The following is a 17,357-nucleotide window of genomic DNA, read 5'->3' as shown; positions in this document are numbered from 1 at the left end:
GAGGGAATCAATCTCTTGATTTAGTATTTTGTGACTTGTTCTCCCTAGAAAAATGCATTCACTTGCTAACACTTTTAGAAAGAGAGTTTTGTGTATGCAGTTTGTTGGGGCATATTGAGGGGGACAAAAAAAGGTAGTTTTTTTAGGGAAAGGAGTATGTGGTGCGCAAGGTCGTTGATAACAGTCTAGCTTTCATTTTTCTTTTGCTGCAAGCCGTTCAAAGAATCTAGGGCCTTTATTTTGAGTATTGCTTATTTAGATGAGCTTGTTCATAGAGAAGATAAGTAGTTAATGTCTCTTGAGTTTTGTTTGTGCTTCATTTATGTAAGTTTCTCCTAAGATTCTTTTAGTCAGGTCTTCTCAACCTTCTTATGTAAGTTCCTTTCTTCATTTAATGAGATTTATACTTGTAAAAAGATTAAAAAGAAAATACTGTCTCTGCTAGTTTGTGTAACTTCTCCTCTAATGATGTCAAATAATCATTTTCTTGTCACAGGATATCGACTGCATGCCTTTAAATCCTTTGGAAAACATACCTGAAGCTCTTAGAAGACAGCATATTGCTGCTGATAGATTGCATGAGAACTTCAATGCGCTCAAATTGAATGGTCGATCTACAGATTGGGAAAATGGATACATGAAAGTTTCTCCAGTTGAGAATCAGGAGAACATGGATGGTACATCCCACATTTCTTCGCCTACTTATCCCATGAACACATTGTTAAAGCAAGCAAAGGTCAGTAGTTCTTAGTATTTCAAACCCTCCCATACTTTTTATGTAAGAAGGATAATCTCAATGACCATGACTATGAAGCAAACTGCATTTAACTTATTTTGATTGTGATGGAAAAAGATTGTCTTCTGGAGTTTTTGTATCTTATAATGACAGTACTTTGTTCTTAAGATTCTTGGGATTTTGCTAGCACAAAACAAACAATTAGAAGTTAGATTGGTTATATGTAATTTTTAAGTCAATTATACTGCAACTTGTTTGAACAGGGGGACACAATCAATGCCATTTCACAAGCGAAAGCTGCAGCTAGTGAAATTGTTAATGCACAAAAAGCGGCATATTCCGAGCCCTGTACCCTGGCACAGATACAAGCAAGGGAAGCTGATGTACGTGCTCTATCTGAGCTGACTCGTGCTCTGGATAAAAAGGTTACCACTTAATACTCATATATATGCATTGAGTTAGCTGTTTACTATAAATTTTCTTCCTTTAAAGGAGCTTTTTAGACTTTTAATTTTTTGTTAAAGTAACCCCGTATCATTACATTTTAAATCTATAGCACTCTACCTCCTTGTAAATCATAAAATTCCCCATGGATGCTGCTATTCTCAGTTCCCTAATTGTTTGCGCCTTACAGAATTAATTATGTGAAGAAATTTATATATTTTTTATGTTTTAGTACATTGAGAGAGAACTGTGTTTTTGCTAGCAGAGTTAGGAAATGGATCTGGATACATGTACCAATGTATCCGTACATATGCATGCATATTAGTCTTATCTTACCCTCTTAAGACATCATTGTAAGGTTGTCAGTCTTTCTAGATGTGTTACCAGAAGCTACTGGATATCTAACAACTACAACTTGCTAATCGTACTGAAAAATTGATTTCTAGTAGTTCATCTCTCTTTTAATATTTGAATTATTTCTTCAGGGGTAATGAAAAATTGCATTCCTTGATAAAGGATGAGATGGGCTGATAGCTGTCACCAAATATTTAATGGCTAAGACCAACATTTAAGCTGACCAATTTGCTAGATGTTGCTAACCTTTCTAAGATCATCTCCTTCATCCAAAATATTCTCAAGTGACTGTGCATACTTAGTGGCATTTATCAAAGGAAAAAAATATATACTTAGGCTGATAGGTGTCATATTTTGAAATTTTGCATTCTTTAGTGATGTCCAGGGTTCCGATTGTCTCACTGGTGAACTTGTGTGTCATGTACGGGGAATAGTTTCACTTACAAAATGATTTCATTGCACAACACACAGACACACACGCACACACACATTATAATACATCATGTATTTAACTTTACTTGTAGAGTGTTTTCCATGCTAGTTTGATGCTTTGGTATTGTTTACTGAATCCACTAAAAGATCAAAAATCAATTTATCACTTTCAAGCAACCAAATTATAGACCTCTGATCTCGGCCCAAAAAAAAACAACAAAAAGAAAAAGAAAAATTCAAAGGAGGAAATATTATATTTGATGATAAAAATTGGGAATAAGAAGGATTTACCGAAATATTACAGAAACAAGGATGAGAATGCCTCGTCTTACATTTTTTATTGTTATTAGCATGACGTAGAGTGACAACAATTTTTTGGGGGGCATGCTGTAATCTACATGAACATGAGATCTGCAAAAACTTGATTAATTGATGGTAATCAATAACATGTGAAAGAAGAGAAAACCCAAGCCAACGGCAATAGGCATTAGCAAAGAAGCTTTATAACCAAAAGTAATCAAAGTGCAATCAAGATTTAAAGGAATTCCAGATGGAAGGATGAGAAAAACCATCCTCCCAAGAGACTTTTCTGGAAGGTCAAGGTTTTTCTCTAACCATCTAAGAGAATTAGTTGGTTGTAGTAGTAGGTATTGAAAATAATGTTTCTATTATTTCTATGTAAGGGCGTTTACGTTCATTCACTTTTTTTATCAATATATATATGTGCCAAGCTCTCATTATGAGACTTGACAATTATTTTTCAATTATTCTTCTTGGTATCAGAGCCCTAGAGGATCCATCATCCCCAACTCCTTGTTTTTTCTCTTCAATTCTTGGAACCTTGATTTTTTTCTTCTTTTCTTTTCCTGCCCCTTCTTCTCTCATTAACCCACCAGATCTCGAATACCTCATGACCTAGCAAGAGCTTCGTTAGGAGTTATCCCCTTCAGGGGTTCCTTTTTCTTTCTGTCTGATTTATGATCCCTTAATCGTGTGTTGCGATAAAGATAGTGCCTGTGATCACATGCTGCGATAAAGTTTCAGCGCTATGATTTTACCCTTTGATGGGGTTTTTTAGGATTTTTTCAACTCTTGCTGAACTGCTTGGAGATTTGCGACAGCAACAAGGGGTGGAGGTTTTCTGCCTGCTTCTGCACAAGAGTGCTGTTTTTGGGACCTGCAACAGCAATAGAAGGGATCTAGTGGCCTGCGATAGTAACTAGGGTTCTTTCTGCGATTTTTGACAGCAAGGTTGCTGTTTTTTTTTTTTTTTTGTGATCTGCAACAGCAATAGGGACTGCTTGGCAGCCTGTGACAGCACCACAGCCTCCCTCGAGGACCTACTACAACAACAGGCTAGGTTTGGAGACCTGTGACAACATCAAATACCTGCTTGGGGGCCTGCGACAGCATCACTGCCTTCTTTGGGGACCTACGACAGCAACAGACTAGGTTTGGAGGCCTGCGACAGCAAAATACTGTTGTTTGGCTGTGTGTTTGTGGCCTAGGATCAGCTTTTTGGTGGCTACTTGTGCTGCTGTTCTTTTAGTGGTGTGTTTGGTACCTCGTGGTTCATTCCTTCTTTGATTGAGGGTATAAGAGATCTCCCTTCAAACCAAAGTTCTTTCCTTCTTGTTCATAGTAAGCAATGACATCGCATCAAGAGACCAAGGACTCCAACACCATTCTTGGAGCAAATTTCTAAGCCCAACAAATCACCAATGCCTTACTAGGTGGTCGAAATTTTTAGTCCTGGTCTCGGTCTGTTCGGCTTTATTTGGGTAGTAGATAGAAATTTAGATGGCTTTCGGGCACCATTAATAAGCCACCCCTTACTAATCCCAAAATTGAGCAATAGGAGATTGATAACAACACAATTCTTGGATGACTTTTTAACTCCATGGAGTAGTGCATCTACACCATGTTCATGTACATGAGACTGTCTCCTCTTTGTGGTTAGCCCTCACTTAGACATACATGCATGTTAGGAATGACTCGAGGATTTGTGAGCTTTATTAAGACATTGCCCAGGCTACCTAAGGGACTCAGAGCGTCATTGATTATTTTAGATTTCTTTAGACCTGTTGGAAGGAGCTCTCTTACTATGAGTCTATGACTGAGTTGTTTGTAGAGGCAGCCAACTATATGGTTACAAGGATTGCTCGACATCAGACATACCAATTTCTCATGGGTTTACATCCAGAGTTTGAGGCACTTCGGACCTAAATCCTTAACACCACTCCTTTATCGTTTTTATTTGAGACATTTGCAACCATTGATAGTGATGAGCGTTGTCATCGTGTAGTTACTTCTCAGACTTAGGCCCTTAGCATTATCTATGCTTCAGCTACAAATCAGATGGCTCTAGTAGTCAATTCGAATTTTTTTGACTCTTGCACTCAGGGATCTGAGAGTCAAGGTCGTGGAGGCCGTGGGCGTGGTAAAGGGAGTAGTCTAACTTACAATCAATGTGGGAAAATTTTCCATGAGAAGGTTCTCTGTATTTAACTCTATCCCCATCTGTTGTGATCTTCTACCACCCCTTTTTTGGGACAGTCTGCTCCCTATGCTGCTACTGTGGAGTAATCATCAGTTCCTACTAATACTCCTATTTTCCTTGGCACTATTGATTTGCAAAACTTCAGACTCAGATTGTCGCTATTGTACTAGATCAGATCCATGCTCATACTTACTCTTATTCGACTGTGACCTCAGTTACCAAGCTACCAGGTACATCTTCTGCATTTCATGTCACTCAATCTGACTCTTCTCTTCTGACTTGGGTAATTGATTCCGGTGCCTCTGATCACATAATCGGTGGGTCTAGTCATTTTACTTTTATTTTTCCTGTTACTCATAAGGAGATCCGCTTTGTTGATGGGTCCCTTACTCCTATCCACAACAAGGGTACCAATCCCCTTATCTTTTGATTTTTTTCTTGAATCTGTTCTTCATTTTCCTAACCTATCTCTTAACCTTTTGTTTGGGAGTAGTACTACAAAATCTCTAAATTGCTCCCGTTACCTTTTTTTCCTACTCACTATATTTTTCAGGACTTGACTTCGAGGATGATTTTTGGTAAGGGGTATTCTCGGATGGGCTGTACTTATTTGGTTTTCAACCTATTGCTGGTCCAGCTTCTGTACTTCCACCCTCTAGGAGCCATACTTTTTATTCTCAGACTTTAGATTTATGGCATGTTCGCTTAGGACATGCTAAATTTCAGCATTTATGTGCTTTATTTCCTGTTTTAAAAACTTCTTGTTGTGGACAAAAGTTTCAGTGCTCTATGTGAGCTTTCTAAACATACACGTACTTGTTATATTCCTCGTATGCATCAGTTTAATGCAATATTTGATTTAGCTCATTCTGATGTGTGGGGGCGTTCTCCTGTTACTGCTTTTAATGGTCATAGATATCATGTTACATTTATTGACAACTATTCATTTCTGATGGGATTCGATCCCACCTTCGTGAGCATGGTATGCTTCATCAGTTAACGGGTCCTTACACTTCTGAACAGAACGGGGTGGCAGAATGCAAAAATCGCCACCTCATGAACATTGTTAGTTGCTTTCTTCAAGGGATGCATGTTTCCAAGTTATACTAGAATATGACAGTCCTCACTGCGGTTTTTCTCCTTAACCTTGTTCCAAGGAGTTTTCATGTTCTTCGTCCTAATAGCATTCTTTTCCCCATTACTCTTAGAGTCTTTTGATGCATTTGTTTTGTTTAAGGCAAGACTTCTTAACGCACGAAATTAGATGACAAAACCATTTGGTGTGTTTTCTTGAGGTATTTGTTTATGTCAAAGGGGTATCACTATTATGATCCTATTTCTCATCGTGTAATTCATTATTTTGGATGTCATTTTTTTTCTGAAAATATTTCTTTCTTTCGTGCTACATCTTCTTTGTAGGACTCTCCTTTGTAAGACTCTTTTCCTTTACAGGATTCCTCTCCTATAGTGCTATCATCTCCAGTTTTTTCTCTATCTTCATCTTCATTTTCGCTGACGCTTAAGGTTTACTCTTGTTGCCCTTGCCCCTCTCGACCTTAGACTCAGGTATACCCTCTTCTACTCCTACTCTTATTCTTTTTATTTCTGACTCTTACTTGTCTATTGCACTTGGCAAAGGTAAGCGGGGGTGTGTTACTGATCATTCTATTGCCCAGTTTGTTTTCTATCAATGACTATTTCCCTCTTATCAAGCCTACCTTGTCGCCACTGATTATATTCAAGTTCCTAGGTTGTATTAGAGGCGTTGCGAGATTGTAAGTGGACTGGAGCCATGATTGCTGAGATGGATGCCTTGTAGAAAAATCACACATGAGAGTTTGTTCTCCTTCCCTGTGGGGACTGGATTGTTGGTTGTAAATGGGTTTTCACAGTTAAATATCTCGCGGATAACACTATTGATCGGTACAAGACACACCTCGTTGCTAAGGCTTCACGCAGACTCCAGGAAAAGATTTTGGTGCTACATTTGCTTATGTAGCCTAACTCTCCACTATTTGCCTCCTTATCTCTTTAATTGCATGTCACTCGTGGCCTTTTCACCAACTCGATGTGAAGAATGCCTTTTTGAATGGTAATCTGGCTGAGGTTATTTACATGGACCCCCTCCTGGGTTTCGTCTATAGGGGGAATATTTGGGGAAGGTATGTCGTCTTCTCAAATCTCTGTATGGTCTGAAGTAGTCCCCACAAGCCTGGTTTCAACGTTTCTCTGAGGTTATTTTATTTATGGAGTTTTTCAGATGCCATGCTGCGTAGATGGTTGTTGCACCATCGTTTTGGTTTATGTGGATGATATTATCGTGACTGGAGATGATACATAGTGGATTGATTGAGTAAAGATGCTATTGAGTCGTTCTTTTGAGGTTAAGGACTTGGATCCCCTTAAGTACTTCTTGGGGATAATAGCCCATTTTCGTCGTGGTATTTCGCTATCTCAGCGCAAATACACATTGGAACTTCTTCAAGACATTGAGATGTTTGGTTGTCGTCCTGCCTCCTCTCAGGGGCGAATCCAGTAATTTCTTGTTGTAGGGGCAAACTATGGTTAGTTGTATAGTTGAAAAACTTGAAAATAAACGGTTTTAGGGAGAAATTCAGAGGTTTTTGATTAGAAGTTGAAGAAAATGATATTTAGGTCATTTCTAATTAGTATATGAGAAGGTCCGGTCAAGAGGCAATGTCATCAACAAAAAATTGAAGGGGGGGCAAAAATTGGAGGGAGGTGAGGGTGTGGGGGCAAATGGGGAGAGAAGTGAGGGAGTGGGGACAAATGGAGCATGTAATTAGTTGAAAATATAGGGGTGTCTCAAATTTCCCAACTCCTTACTAGTTCCACCCTTGCCTCCTCCCCTATGGATTAAAATCATCGTCTTCATGCCGAGTCAAGTGATCTTTTATCTGATCCTTCTTTTTATCAGAGACTCATAGGTTGTCTGATTTATCTGACTTACACTAGATCGGATTTGACTTTTGTGGTTAGTGTAGTCAGTCAATTCATGCATGCTCCGCACTCCTCTCATCTTGATATCGTTTATTGTATTCTTTGCTACTTGAAGTCTCGTCCTACTCTTGAGATTTTCTACTCATCTACTGTTCAGCCACAATTGTCTTGTTTCACTGATACTGATTACGCTGGTTCTCTTACAGATAGGTGATTTACCTCTAGTTTTTTTATTTTTCATGGTAGTAATTTGATCTCATGGAAAAGTAAGAAACAGAGTGTAGTTTCCCGTTCTTCTGTTGAAGTTGAGTATCGGGCTATGGCCATTGATACTTGTGAGCTTATTTGACTTAGATATTTACTGACGGAGGTAGGATTTCCTGTCTCTGGCTCTTTCACTTTATTTTGTGATAACAAATCTGCCATCATGCTTGCCTCTGATTTAGTTCTTCATGAAAGGACCAAGCATATAGAGGTTGATATTCGCTTTCTCAGGGAAAAAGTTTGATCTAGTGCTTTTCAGACAGTTTTTGTAACTTCTTCAGATCAGCTTGCCGATATGCTTACGAAGTCTGTTGGTCCTTCTATTACTAACTCTCATCTTGTCAAGCTGGGCTTAGTTGATATATTTGCTTCAGCTTGAGGGGGGTATTGGAAATAATGTTTATGTTTAATGTTTATTTTTATATTTTTATATTTCTATGTAAGGGCGTTTACGTCCATTTACTCTTTTATTAATATATATATCTGCCAAGCTCTCATTATGAGACTTGACAATTACTTTTCAATCATTCTTCTTGGTTGTAGTAGTAGGATCATATGATCAAGTCTATTTAGGTTACCTGCCAAATGGAGGTCTCAACCCTTTAGATGTGCATCATGTCAACAACACAAGTAGTGAGAACAATCTCTCTTCAGTCTTCATTTTATCTTGATTTGAGTATTGCTCAAATGATAAATCTTAAGATAGACGAATCCATTGAGTAACAAGTTTCATGATTCTACCCGTAAAAAAAAAATAGTTTCTTGATTCTGAGTTGATGCTATCCAGTAGGAAAGTTGTTTGAAGTAAAATTAGCATCCAAAAAGCTTAAAAGACTAGGAGCAACAAAACCTAGGCTTAGCATTTTTCCTTGGTAAATTAACATTGATGTCAACCAAAAGTAATTTCACATGTTCATGACTTTGAATAGACATTTAAAAAATAATAATTGGATCCCGTAATTTTTCCTTGTGTAAGTATGCAAAAACTTCAGAAATTCATTTTTCATGTATTATAGTCAATTTGTTTATTGTCTGGTGCTTTTAGATTTTCATTTCTCTTTTGTAGGGGGGGGGGGGATGGGGATTTGAACCCAAGCCCTGAAAGTTGCATTGCAATATGTGAACCTTCTGAGCTATGGGTCCAAGACCTATGTATAGGTTCATAAATGCTTAGGTCTGGACAGGTCTGATGGGAGGAATAGATGGACGGTGTCAACACTATATATATATATATATATATATATGCACATATATCTTCTCTTCCTCTTTCTCCACCAAGAGAGCATTGAGGATACTATTATTAGTGCTCACATGAGCCTTGTGGTCTGTACCCCCCACAGATGAAGCATTTGAGCACCTTACCTTTGCCTTTAGCATCCTTGTACGCACTCGTTGATCCCTCCTTGGAGTGACTACCCTTTTCTCCCCCACCTTTAGACCGTAGTGCAGATCCCTATAACTTTGAGGCTTGTTGGTCCCATCTCGAATTCGGGTCATCAGTTGATGTGTGGATGTTGAATCAGCAAAAGGCCCTAGTATGGTTGGTGCATCAGAAGTACTATTTGATTTATCAGAGACATTGTGGTCCCTCGACCTTGATGTTCCCATGGATGAGATAGCTGGCTCTACTGCAGAGGATGGCGAAGTAGGTTAGCTCGCTTTGCTTTGAAAGCTCCACTCGCTGCTTGACTTGACTAAGCCCCCTTGCTGGTTTTTCCATCATCCGATCCACAACCAATCAAATGAAACCTGACGAAAAAGAAGTGAACACTTTACTGGAGAACGAAGCTTTGTTTTTGTTTTTATTCAAACTATATATAGGGTCAGGTTCTGCAGCTAACGTTAGAGAGCGAACACGTTTGTCCTATATGGCTTAAAAATTTTGGATTGGGCTGATTTTTTGTGAGGATGATCTCTATGGTGAGAGGATCATCCTCACAAAGAATCAGCCCAATCTAAAACTTCTAACCCCATCAAAAATGGTTTAGAAATTGTAGACCGTCGATTTTTTACCGAAAATTTGTAAACCACTTTTGATGGACTTAAAAGGTTCAGATTGGGCTGATTTTTTGTGAGGATGATCTCCTCACCATAGAGATCATCCTTACAAAAAATCAACTCAATCCGAAACTTTTAAGCCATATAGGACAACATTGGCTCCCTAATGTTGGCTGCCGAACACCATCCATATATATATGTATGTATGTATGTTTTATGATTCTCAAGTAAAAGGAAACATTAAATGAAGAAGCTTGGTCCAATCTCTTCCCTAAACTCAAAATTTATAAAATAAAATGTTGAAGAAAGCCTCGACCGCTTTTTATTTTCTGTATATTTATACCAGCCAGCTGCAGGTATTCCATTTAGTACTGTAAGACTTATCTATTTGGCCTTATAACTACTCATCAAATTTTTTGCTGAAATCCAGCTTTTTGAGCTACTTTATGACCTTGAGCTTGTTTTATACCAAATTGTTGCGCTTATATAAATCTAATAGATTGACATTTACCTCTAGCTTAGCTCACCCTTCTCACTCTAACTGGGTACTGCTTTTGAACTTGATTTGCTTGCTGGGAGGACTGCAAGGATTTTTTTGTGACATTTGTTGGGATGGATCTTACGTTTGTGGCAAACCAGGGTTTTCTCACTCTAGCTTTTGGTGTTTCTGTTTCAGTTTATGTATCAAAGTACTCTCTAGGTTTTTTTGTCAAGATATTCTGGAATTAAATTGCTCTCCTTTTTTATTTAATTTATAGGAAGCTTTGGTGTTGGAGCTGAGGCACATGAATGACGGAATATTGGAAAACCAAAAAGAGGGAGACAGCTCTCTCAAGGATTCTGAGCCTTTCAAGAAGCAGTACGCCACAGTACTCTTGCAACTAAAGGAAGCAAATGACCAGGCATGTGGCTTTCCTGGAACTCATTTTCACCTGTGTTTTAGTTCTTCAAGTATTATTATTATTCTTTTTTTTCTGATCTTCCACTAAGTAACTTCTTGTTTATTTTCCTCATTTACAGGTTTCCTCTGCACTACTGTATTTAAGGCAACGCAACACCTACCATGGAAATTCCCCGCCACCTTGGCTGAAGCCCATGGCCAGTAAAGGAGGCCCTGTTGGGATACCATGTTCTTTTGATCAATCAGCAATTCCCCCTCAAGAATCAGGGTCCCGTGTGGTTGAAATTCTTGAGAGCTCTAGATTGAAAGCCCAAACAATGGTAAACGCAGCTGTGCAGGTATATGAATGCTTTTGAACTATGTCACTGCTCTTTTGATCTTATTTTCTCTTCAGTTATTGACAAATTATCTGCTTTAGTTGATAGTCAAATGACCAACTCTCTTCCAGTTCTGTACTCCTTGTTCCAAATTTAACCTTCTTTAACCATTTTAAAGATGAATTCTAGAATTTGAACCTTGTTTTTATATGTTGTCTCTCTCTGTTGATTCTAGCAGAGGAAATACCAAACCCAGGCATCATCCCCAATATTCATTGTGGGGCCTAACCTTCCCGTGCTCCAATTGTTCCATAAACTCTAAAGATTTTGCAATTAATGATTACCACTTTGTTTGGCAATAACCTGCAACACATCGATCAAACACCATCTGTAGTTGAGCACCTTTACATTAGCCGTCCGAAAAGTTTTTGATTCTCAAAAGGATTGTTTGATTACTGCCATTTTGTGTTGCGAGTTGTGATTCATACTAGGTGTTTATCTTTTGGTTGGATGACATAGATTAATGGTTAATCCAGCTATTGTAGCCACGTACATGATGCTAAATCATCCATTGCGGTGCCCACCCATATTATGTTCTCTATTTCTACTTCACTTAATCTAATAAAAATTTTGTCTAACAATTTTCAGGCAATGTCCTCTTTCAAGGAAGGGGGAGATGCTTTTGCAAGAGTTGGAGAGGCTTTAGATTCTGCAAATAATCGTCATCATGGAGTTGATTCTGGCGTATCGGCCACACGATCTTCCACTGCACCAGATTCCAGCCTTCCCAATTTGGCCCATCAGGATCCCACAAATTCCTGTGCATTGGAGCCAACAATGAAACTACACAGTGCTGACCATGGTGAAGTGCACATTCCTTCAGAGCTCATCTCATCTTGTGTTGCCACTTTGCTCATGATTCAGGTAAACTGGGCAATAAAGCTCCCAAAACATGCTATCTTTTACATGCATCTCATATGTCTAAACCAGACTGTTGGATCATGTTTGTTCTGCTTTGGTCTATGGCATTTTCTAGTTGTGATCCGGCTTAAAATATCTCATTTGATGCAATGTTTCGGTCAGGAGAAAAACAAAAACAGTCTCATCCTAAATATTCCCCAAACATTCAATGTTTTAGGGTCAATATTTAGTTCTAGTCTCGGTTTAAATCAAAATTTTCTTCCAAAACATTTTTAAACAGAGAAACTTTGAACCATGTTTATGATAAGTTAAGTCTCTATATTTTACGATATATTTTTAAAAAATAAAAATTGTGGACTTGGTTATAGTCTGGGAATTTAGATAATTAGCTTTTGATGTCTAGTTTGTTCTCTCAAAACACGCAGACGTGTACGGAGAGACAGTATCCGCCAGCCGAGGTGGCCCAGATACTAGACTCTGCTGTTACAAGCTTTCAGCCGTGTTGTTCTCAAAACCTTCCCATCTACAGAGAGATACAAATGTGCATGGGATTAGTCAAGAACCAGATATTGGCGCTCATACCAACTTAAAAGAGTCTGTCCTTTCTGCCGTGTAAACATGCAACATACATTGGTAAGTGAAGTTGGTCGTATTCTAAACTTGTCAGATTACAGTTTGTTGTATATTTCTCTCCGTTTTACCCTCTTATAACAGGGTTTGACACGCGTATTGATGCTAATTAAAGAACTCGTTTAATCTTAAACAAGTACATTTTTCCTTGGTAAAACAACCACTATTAACCATGTTAGGGTTACCTGAGTATGCCATTTTTGTTGATTCTACAGAGCAGCCACGCTTCTGTGAGTAGAGAAATAGTTGTATTTTTAAGGGTAAGGAGAGATCCATCCAGTAGGGCTGTCAATGGATTGGGTCTGGATGGGATCAGGGTTGATTTGGTATCAATCCAATAAGGATCGGATCATACCCTTACCTTATCGGATTGGGTTTTATTGGAGCTCAATATTAAGATCCAACGATCGGATCTGAATTGGGCCAAACCTGATTATATGTACAAAATTTAAATAAACTTCATACGTATCAATAAATATATTCTTTCTAACGTATTATCGGATCTGGACATGGCTGATCCAGATCCAATCCAATGAGATATCGGATCAGATCCTTATCGGAATCCAAAACATCAATCTAGCCCTGAAGTTATCGGATCGAATTTGGGTCTGGTCCAATCCATTAACAGCCCTACCATCTAAGAGATCGTCATTTGTATACTGATCCTCATTTTTTTATTTTTATTTTGAGCGAGAAGTCGATGATTTTAAGGATTTCTCTTTTTGATGGGAGATTGTGTGGAGAGAACATGTAACAATGTTTTTTTTCGTTAGGGTTGTTATCTCTTGTTGTGCATGATCAAATCATCTCAATTGACTTAATTTTTCACAAATGTATTTATTTTTAATTTTATTATTCTTAGTCTTTCAACTCATTTTCTCAATATCTTCATATCTGCTACACTCAATCTAAAAAACATGTTTTTTTTTTTAATTATCCAACATTTTAATTCCATAAAACATAGTCGGTCTTCAGTTTTATGGTCACCTTATAAAACCTCCTCTTTGACCTCTCAAAGTTTCTTTTGAGAACATGATAATCATCACGTTACTAACCAATCAAGAAGATCATCATCTAATTTAAATGAAATAATTAAAAAACAAAAACAAACAAAGATCTAGTCATATTCTCCACATTTTGGTGAATATTTGAGATACCTGTGTGTTACCAAATTAATGACATAACCCTTGACTTTGACCTTGGTCTTCTCTAATATTCTAATACTCATCCAAATGCTCTCGTTTTCAACCTCCGGCCAAAAACACCTATTGGTTCTTTCTAATTCAGTCATCATCAACCTTTTGGATAAAAATTTTTGACCCTCGTTAAACTTAAGACTTCAAATCTCATGTCAAGATACGATTTTTGAAAAGGTATAAAATGATGGAATTTTGGATAAAAAAATTTACGATTTTCTACAAATGGTAAAATTGATGTTTAAAATGGACATATAAGGTTTGAGTAGAATAATAGATCCCCCCCCCCCCCCCCTAAGTGCTCATTTTCTACAAATAAGATTTTTAATGAAGTTTAGATTTTTCTAATTGTTCAAATCTTTTATGATTAAGAATTTTATTAGAATATTGTAAAATCTATATTTGGATTTTTAGATTTATAATTAAATCATCATAATTATTAGCTCATATGCTTGAGTGGAGGGATTAATTATTTTTTGGTATATATACCATATATTTTAGTTAGACTCTAGAGTCATAGCTCACATAATTGAGAACTTCAACTTGAAAATTATTGGATTATGATAATTATATTATTATATAGATTGTGTTAAGATTTGAGGGAGCATACTTATTAAACGCAACGGAGATCCAAACCTAGAGTCGTGTCATGTTGAATCGATCGTTAAAGATCGAAAAGTCCAAACACATATTGCGTCGACGCTACTAGAGCAGTCACGATTTTTTTTACACCTTAAACCCTACGATCTTTAATAGAAACTTAGAAATTTGCATAACTTAGATAGGAGAGGAAATAGAGAGAATTTATGTTTCTTCTGTTGTATTTGACGTACGTATCATTATCTATTTATAGGGATAAATAGGTAAAGAGATTGCAATCTCCTAATACAATAGGTATCCAATCTCACTAGGACTCTAACTAATTCTTAGAGGAATCCTAGTACGTGACTTAATGTGTTGGGTCCACATGGATTTGGCCCTCCACACGATTCATTCAGCCCACCCCAAAATTATAGGTTAGGCTTTGGTGACATTAATGATGATCGAGGATGATAATTGTTGATGGTTAAGGTGAAATTAAAAAAAATGATGACTGTCTAATTGGATCGATTCTTTAGGTTTGAGCGGGTTAGCGGAGCACCGACCTATCTGAAGTTTTATGGTTTAAGGGCATCTACCACTAGCCATATGAAGTTTTATAGTTTAAATATTTTGACCGATGTGGGACTAAAACTCTTAAGAGAGTCTCAGTTTTAAGGTTCTTAAAAGAAAGAAATATGATGGACAGCGAAATGTGTTACATTAAAGTGCTGTTAATGCTTCAATTATTCCATGCTTCCGGGTTTTCTAGAAGATTTAGAACAACGATCAAGAAAACAACATGTATTGACATCGGATGGCTGTGAAAGTTTAGTGGGAGACAATACAATTGTGGGCCCTGCCCCCGATCGTTCCCACTCTTTATGATGTGTCATTTATGTGGGATTCATAAGAGGAAATAACATCATTGTTGATATAAATATCGGTTGATCAATCCGATCGTATGGTTATTATTAACTTATGAGTTCTCTATTCCCTTCCTAAGAATTACTGATTTTTGTAGCCATTTGATTGATGTACTTCTGTCCGATTTTCTTTGGAATGTTGACCATCAAAGACAATGCTTAGAAGCCAAAGAGTTCAATAAATCTCCTTGATGTGTGACCATAGGGTCCCAACCCATGATTTTAACTCTCATCTGAGACCGAGACGACTCGTCTGAGTTGTCTCAGTATTGTCCACCACCGAGACAAGTTGACAAGTCATCTCAACGACATGGTTTGTTGCATTTTTTTTTTTTTTTTTTTTTTTTTTTTTTAAGAATAATGATTGTCTGACACCCCCTAACATGGTTTGTGCTAGAATCAAGAATTTTTCTCAAGATACACAATTACACATATATGGGGATGTGCAATTGTGTATCCCAAGGAAAAGTCAATGATTCTAGCTTGTGCCATGTCAAGGACTGTTGTCAAAGGGGGCATAAAAAAATCATGACTATTTTTAAATCTCATCCGAGATGACTCAAATATATTGGATATCTCGTCCGAGATGAGATGTCAAAACAAGTTTTAATATTGAACTCCAAATGAGCTCTCTGAAGTTCTTGTCTTGTGTCGATTCTCTTTGTAGTCTCATCAATTAACACACATCGTTCGTTCGCAAATCATAGTTAGTAATTCTTTGAATAGTTCATGAATTATACCCAAATCTTCCGAATGATGCATACAACGATTAAAACTGCCACCCAACTCAGCTCTTATAAAAATTCATGATTTTTTAAATTTTTTCGAATCATTCACGATTTATTCTTTTTCCGAATTAAACAAATCAAAAATATTTTGTGCAAAGAGGGTTAAAAATACAAATTAACTAGTATTCTTGTGAAAAAAAAAAAATTATATCTCAATATCGCATAATAATATCTTCATTATTCACTCTTTACACTTAAAGGTTTCATAATTAGACTATAACTAACCATTGTTTGTCATTGAATCTCACGATTATCGATCAACAATTAGTCTTTTCACTCCTTTTATATGTCTTCTCTCCCCTCTTAGATTTTTTGGGCATAAGTCTTAGTAACTCAATTAAGTACGATAGTTTGTGCCTTTCATTATAAAGATTTGTGTTAAAAGTATGATTAATCACAAAAAAAAAATTTATTTTCTTATTATATATATTTTTTATATATATGTGTATACATGTCTAAGTGTTGTTGGTTTGTAATAAAGCTTAAATGTTTGATATACATACATAAAAGCATCATATATTCTTAATTTACATAAGGATGAGTTCAAAGATAAAGGGTAGTAGTAGTGATTTTGAAAGATGAGATATAAAAATAATAAATTTAAAAAAAATAGGGGAATTCTCTAAATACTTGGATATGAGTACTGTAAAATTTCATGTACAAAAGAATTTTTGAACTTTTTTATAGTGTTGTAGTCAAATTATATCCAAACTGTTCTCTAGATTCCCCCATAGTGGCTAAATCTTCGGCCGATGAACCATCCCATGATGTGATGAAGTAAGAAATCCCACGTGTGACCCATCGGCATATCGTTAGAGATCAATCATTTGTATCATCGTTATGGAACAAATATGATTACAAAAATAATTTTTCGGCTCATCCCACACAATTTTCACTTAATCAAAGATTGCTCAATAGGAAAACAATTTAAATAATTCCAAAATTTAAACCCATTAAACATTTGCATTATTTTTTAATTATAGGTGTATAGTAACAATTGAAATGAGGAACTAAATGTATGAGTAAGAATTGACAGAAATTATAATTCTCTTGAGAGATTCGTTTAGCCAACTCCAAAATCTTTGGTACAACGGTCGATGAATATTTGATATACCCCTCACCTCAAGTCTTGTATGGAGAGATTAATGGAAAATGACCTCTTAACCTCTTATAGCCAAAACCCCTCAATTTTCTCCCCCCAAAACCCATCTTTCTCTAAGTAGGTAATTTAAAAAACCATTCTCCAGATCTCCTCCACCTCCTTAGTCTTTAATCCATCATCTTCAATCTCATCCATTAATTTTTCAATTAAAAAATCCATCCTCTTCAACTTCTACAAAAATCTTATCTTTTTATTGAGGCTTGAAGGAGAGAGAATCTTTTTAAGGTAAAAATGGCAACTTTTTGTAA

At 36.8% G+C, this 17,357-nt stretch overlaps 1 protein-coding gene across 2 annotated transcripts in view; it reads left to right on the top strand.

Annotated features, from left to right (window-relative positions):
- The window catches only part of ALY3 (DNA binding protein), a 37,389-nt gene extending 24,795 nt beyond the window's left edge, over positions 1 to 12,594 (top strand). For both annotated transcript variants that reach the window (XM_086450496.1, XM_086450497.1), the window contains exons 16-21: positions 497 to 736; positions 1,000 to 1,161; positions 10,448 to 10,591; positions 10,710 to 10,928; positions 11,556 to 11,831; positions 12,254 to 12,594. In XM_086450496.1, coding sequence (XP_086306622.1) covers positions 497 to 736; positions 1,000 to 1,161; positions 10,448 to 10,591; positions 10,710 to 10,928; positions 11,556 to 11,831; positions 12,254 to 12,418 — 1,206 coding nt within the window. In that variant the 3' untranslated portion in view covers positions 12,419 to 12,594. The remainder of the gene's footprint in view (positions 1 to 496; positions 737 to 999; positions 1,162 to 10,447; positions 10,592 to 10,709; positions 10,929 to 11,555; positions 11,832 to 12,253) is intronic.
- Positions 12,595 to 17,357: the final 4,763 nt, after the last annotated feature.

The sequence above is a fragment of the Akebia trifoliata genome, chromosome 8 (assembly GCF_017979445.1).
Source record: "Akebia trifoliata isolate Shusen 1 chromosome 8, ASM1797944v1, whole genome shotgun sequence".
NCBI lineage: Eukaryota > Viridiplantae > Streptophyta > Magnoliopsida > Ranunculales > Lardizabalaceae > Akebia > Akebia trifoliata.
Note: the sequence above shows the minus strand (reverse complement) of the source record. Positions and strands in the feature narration are given on the sequence as shown.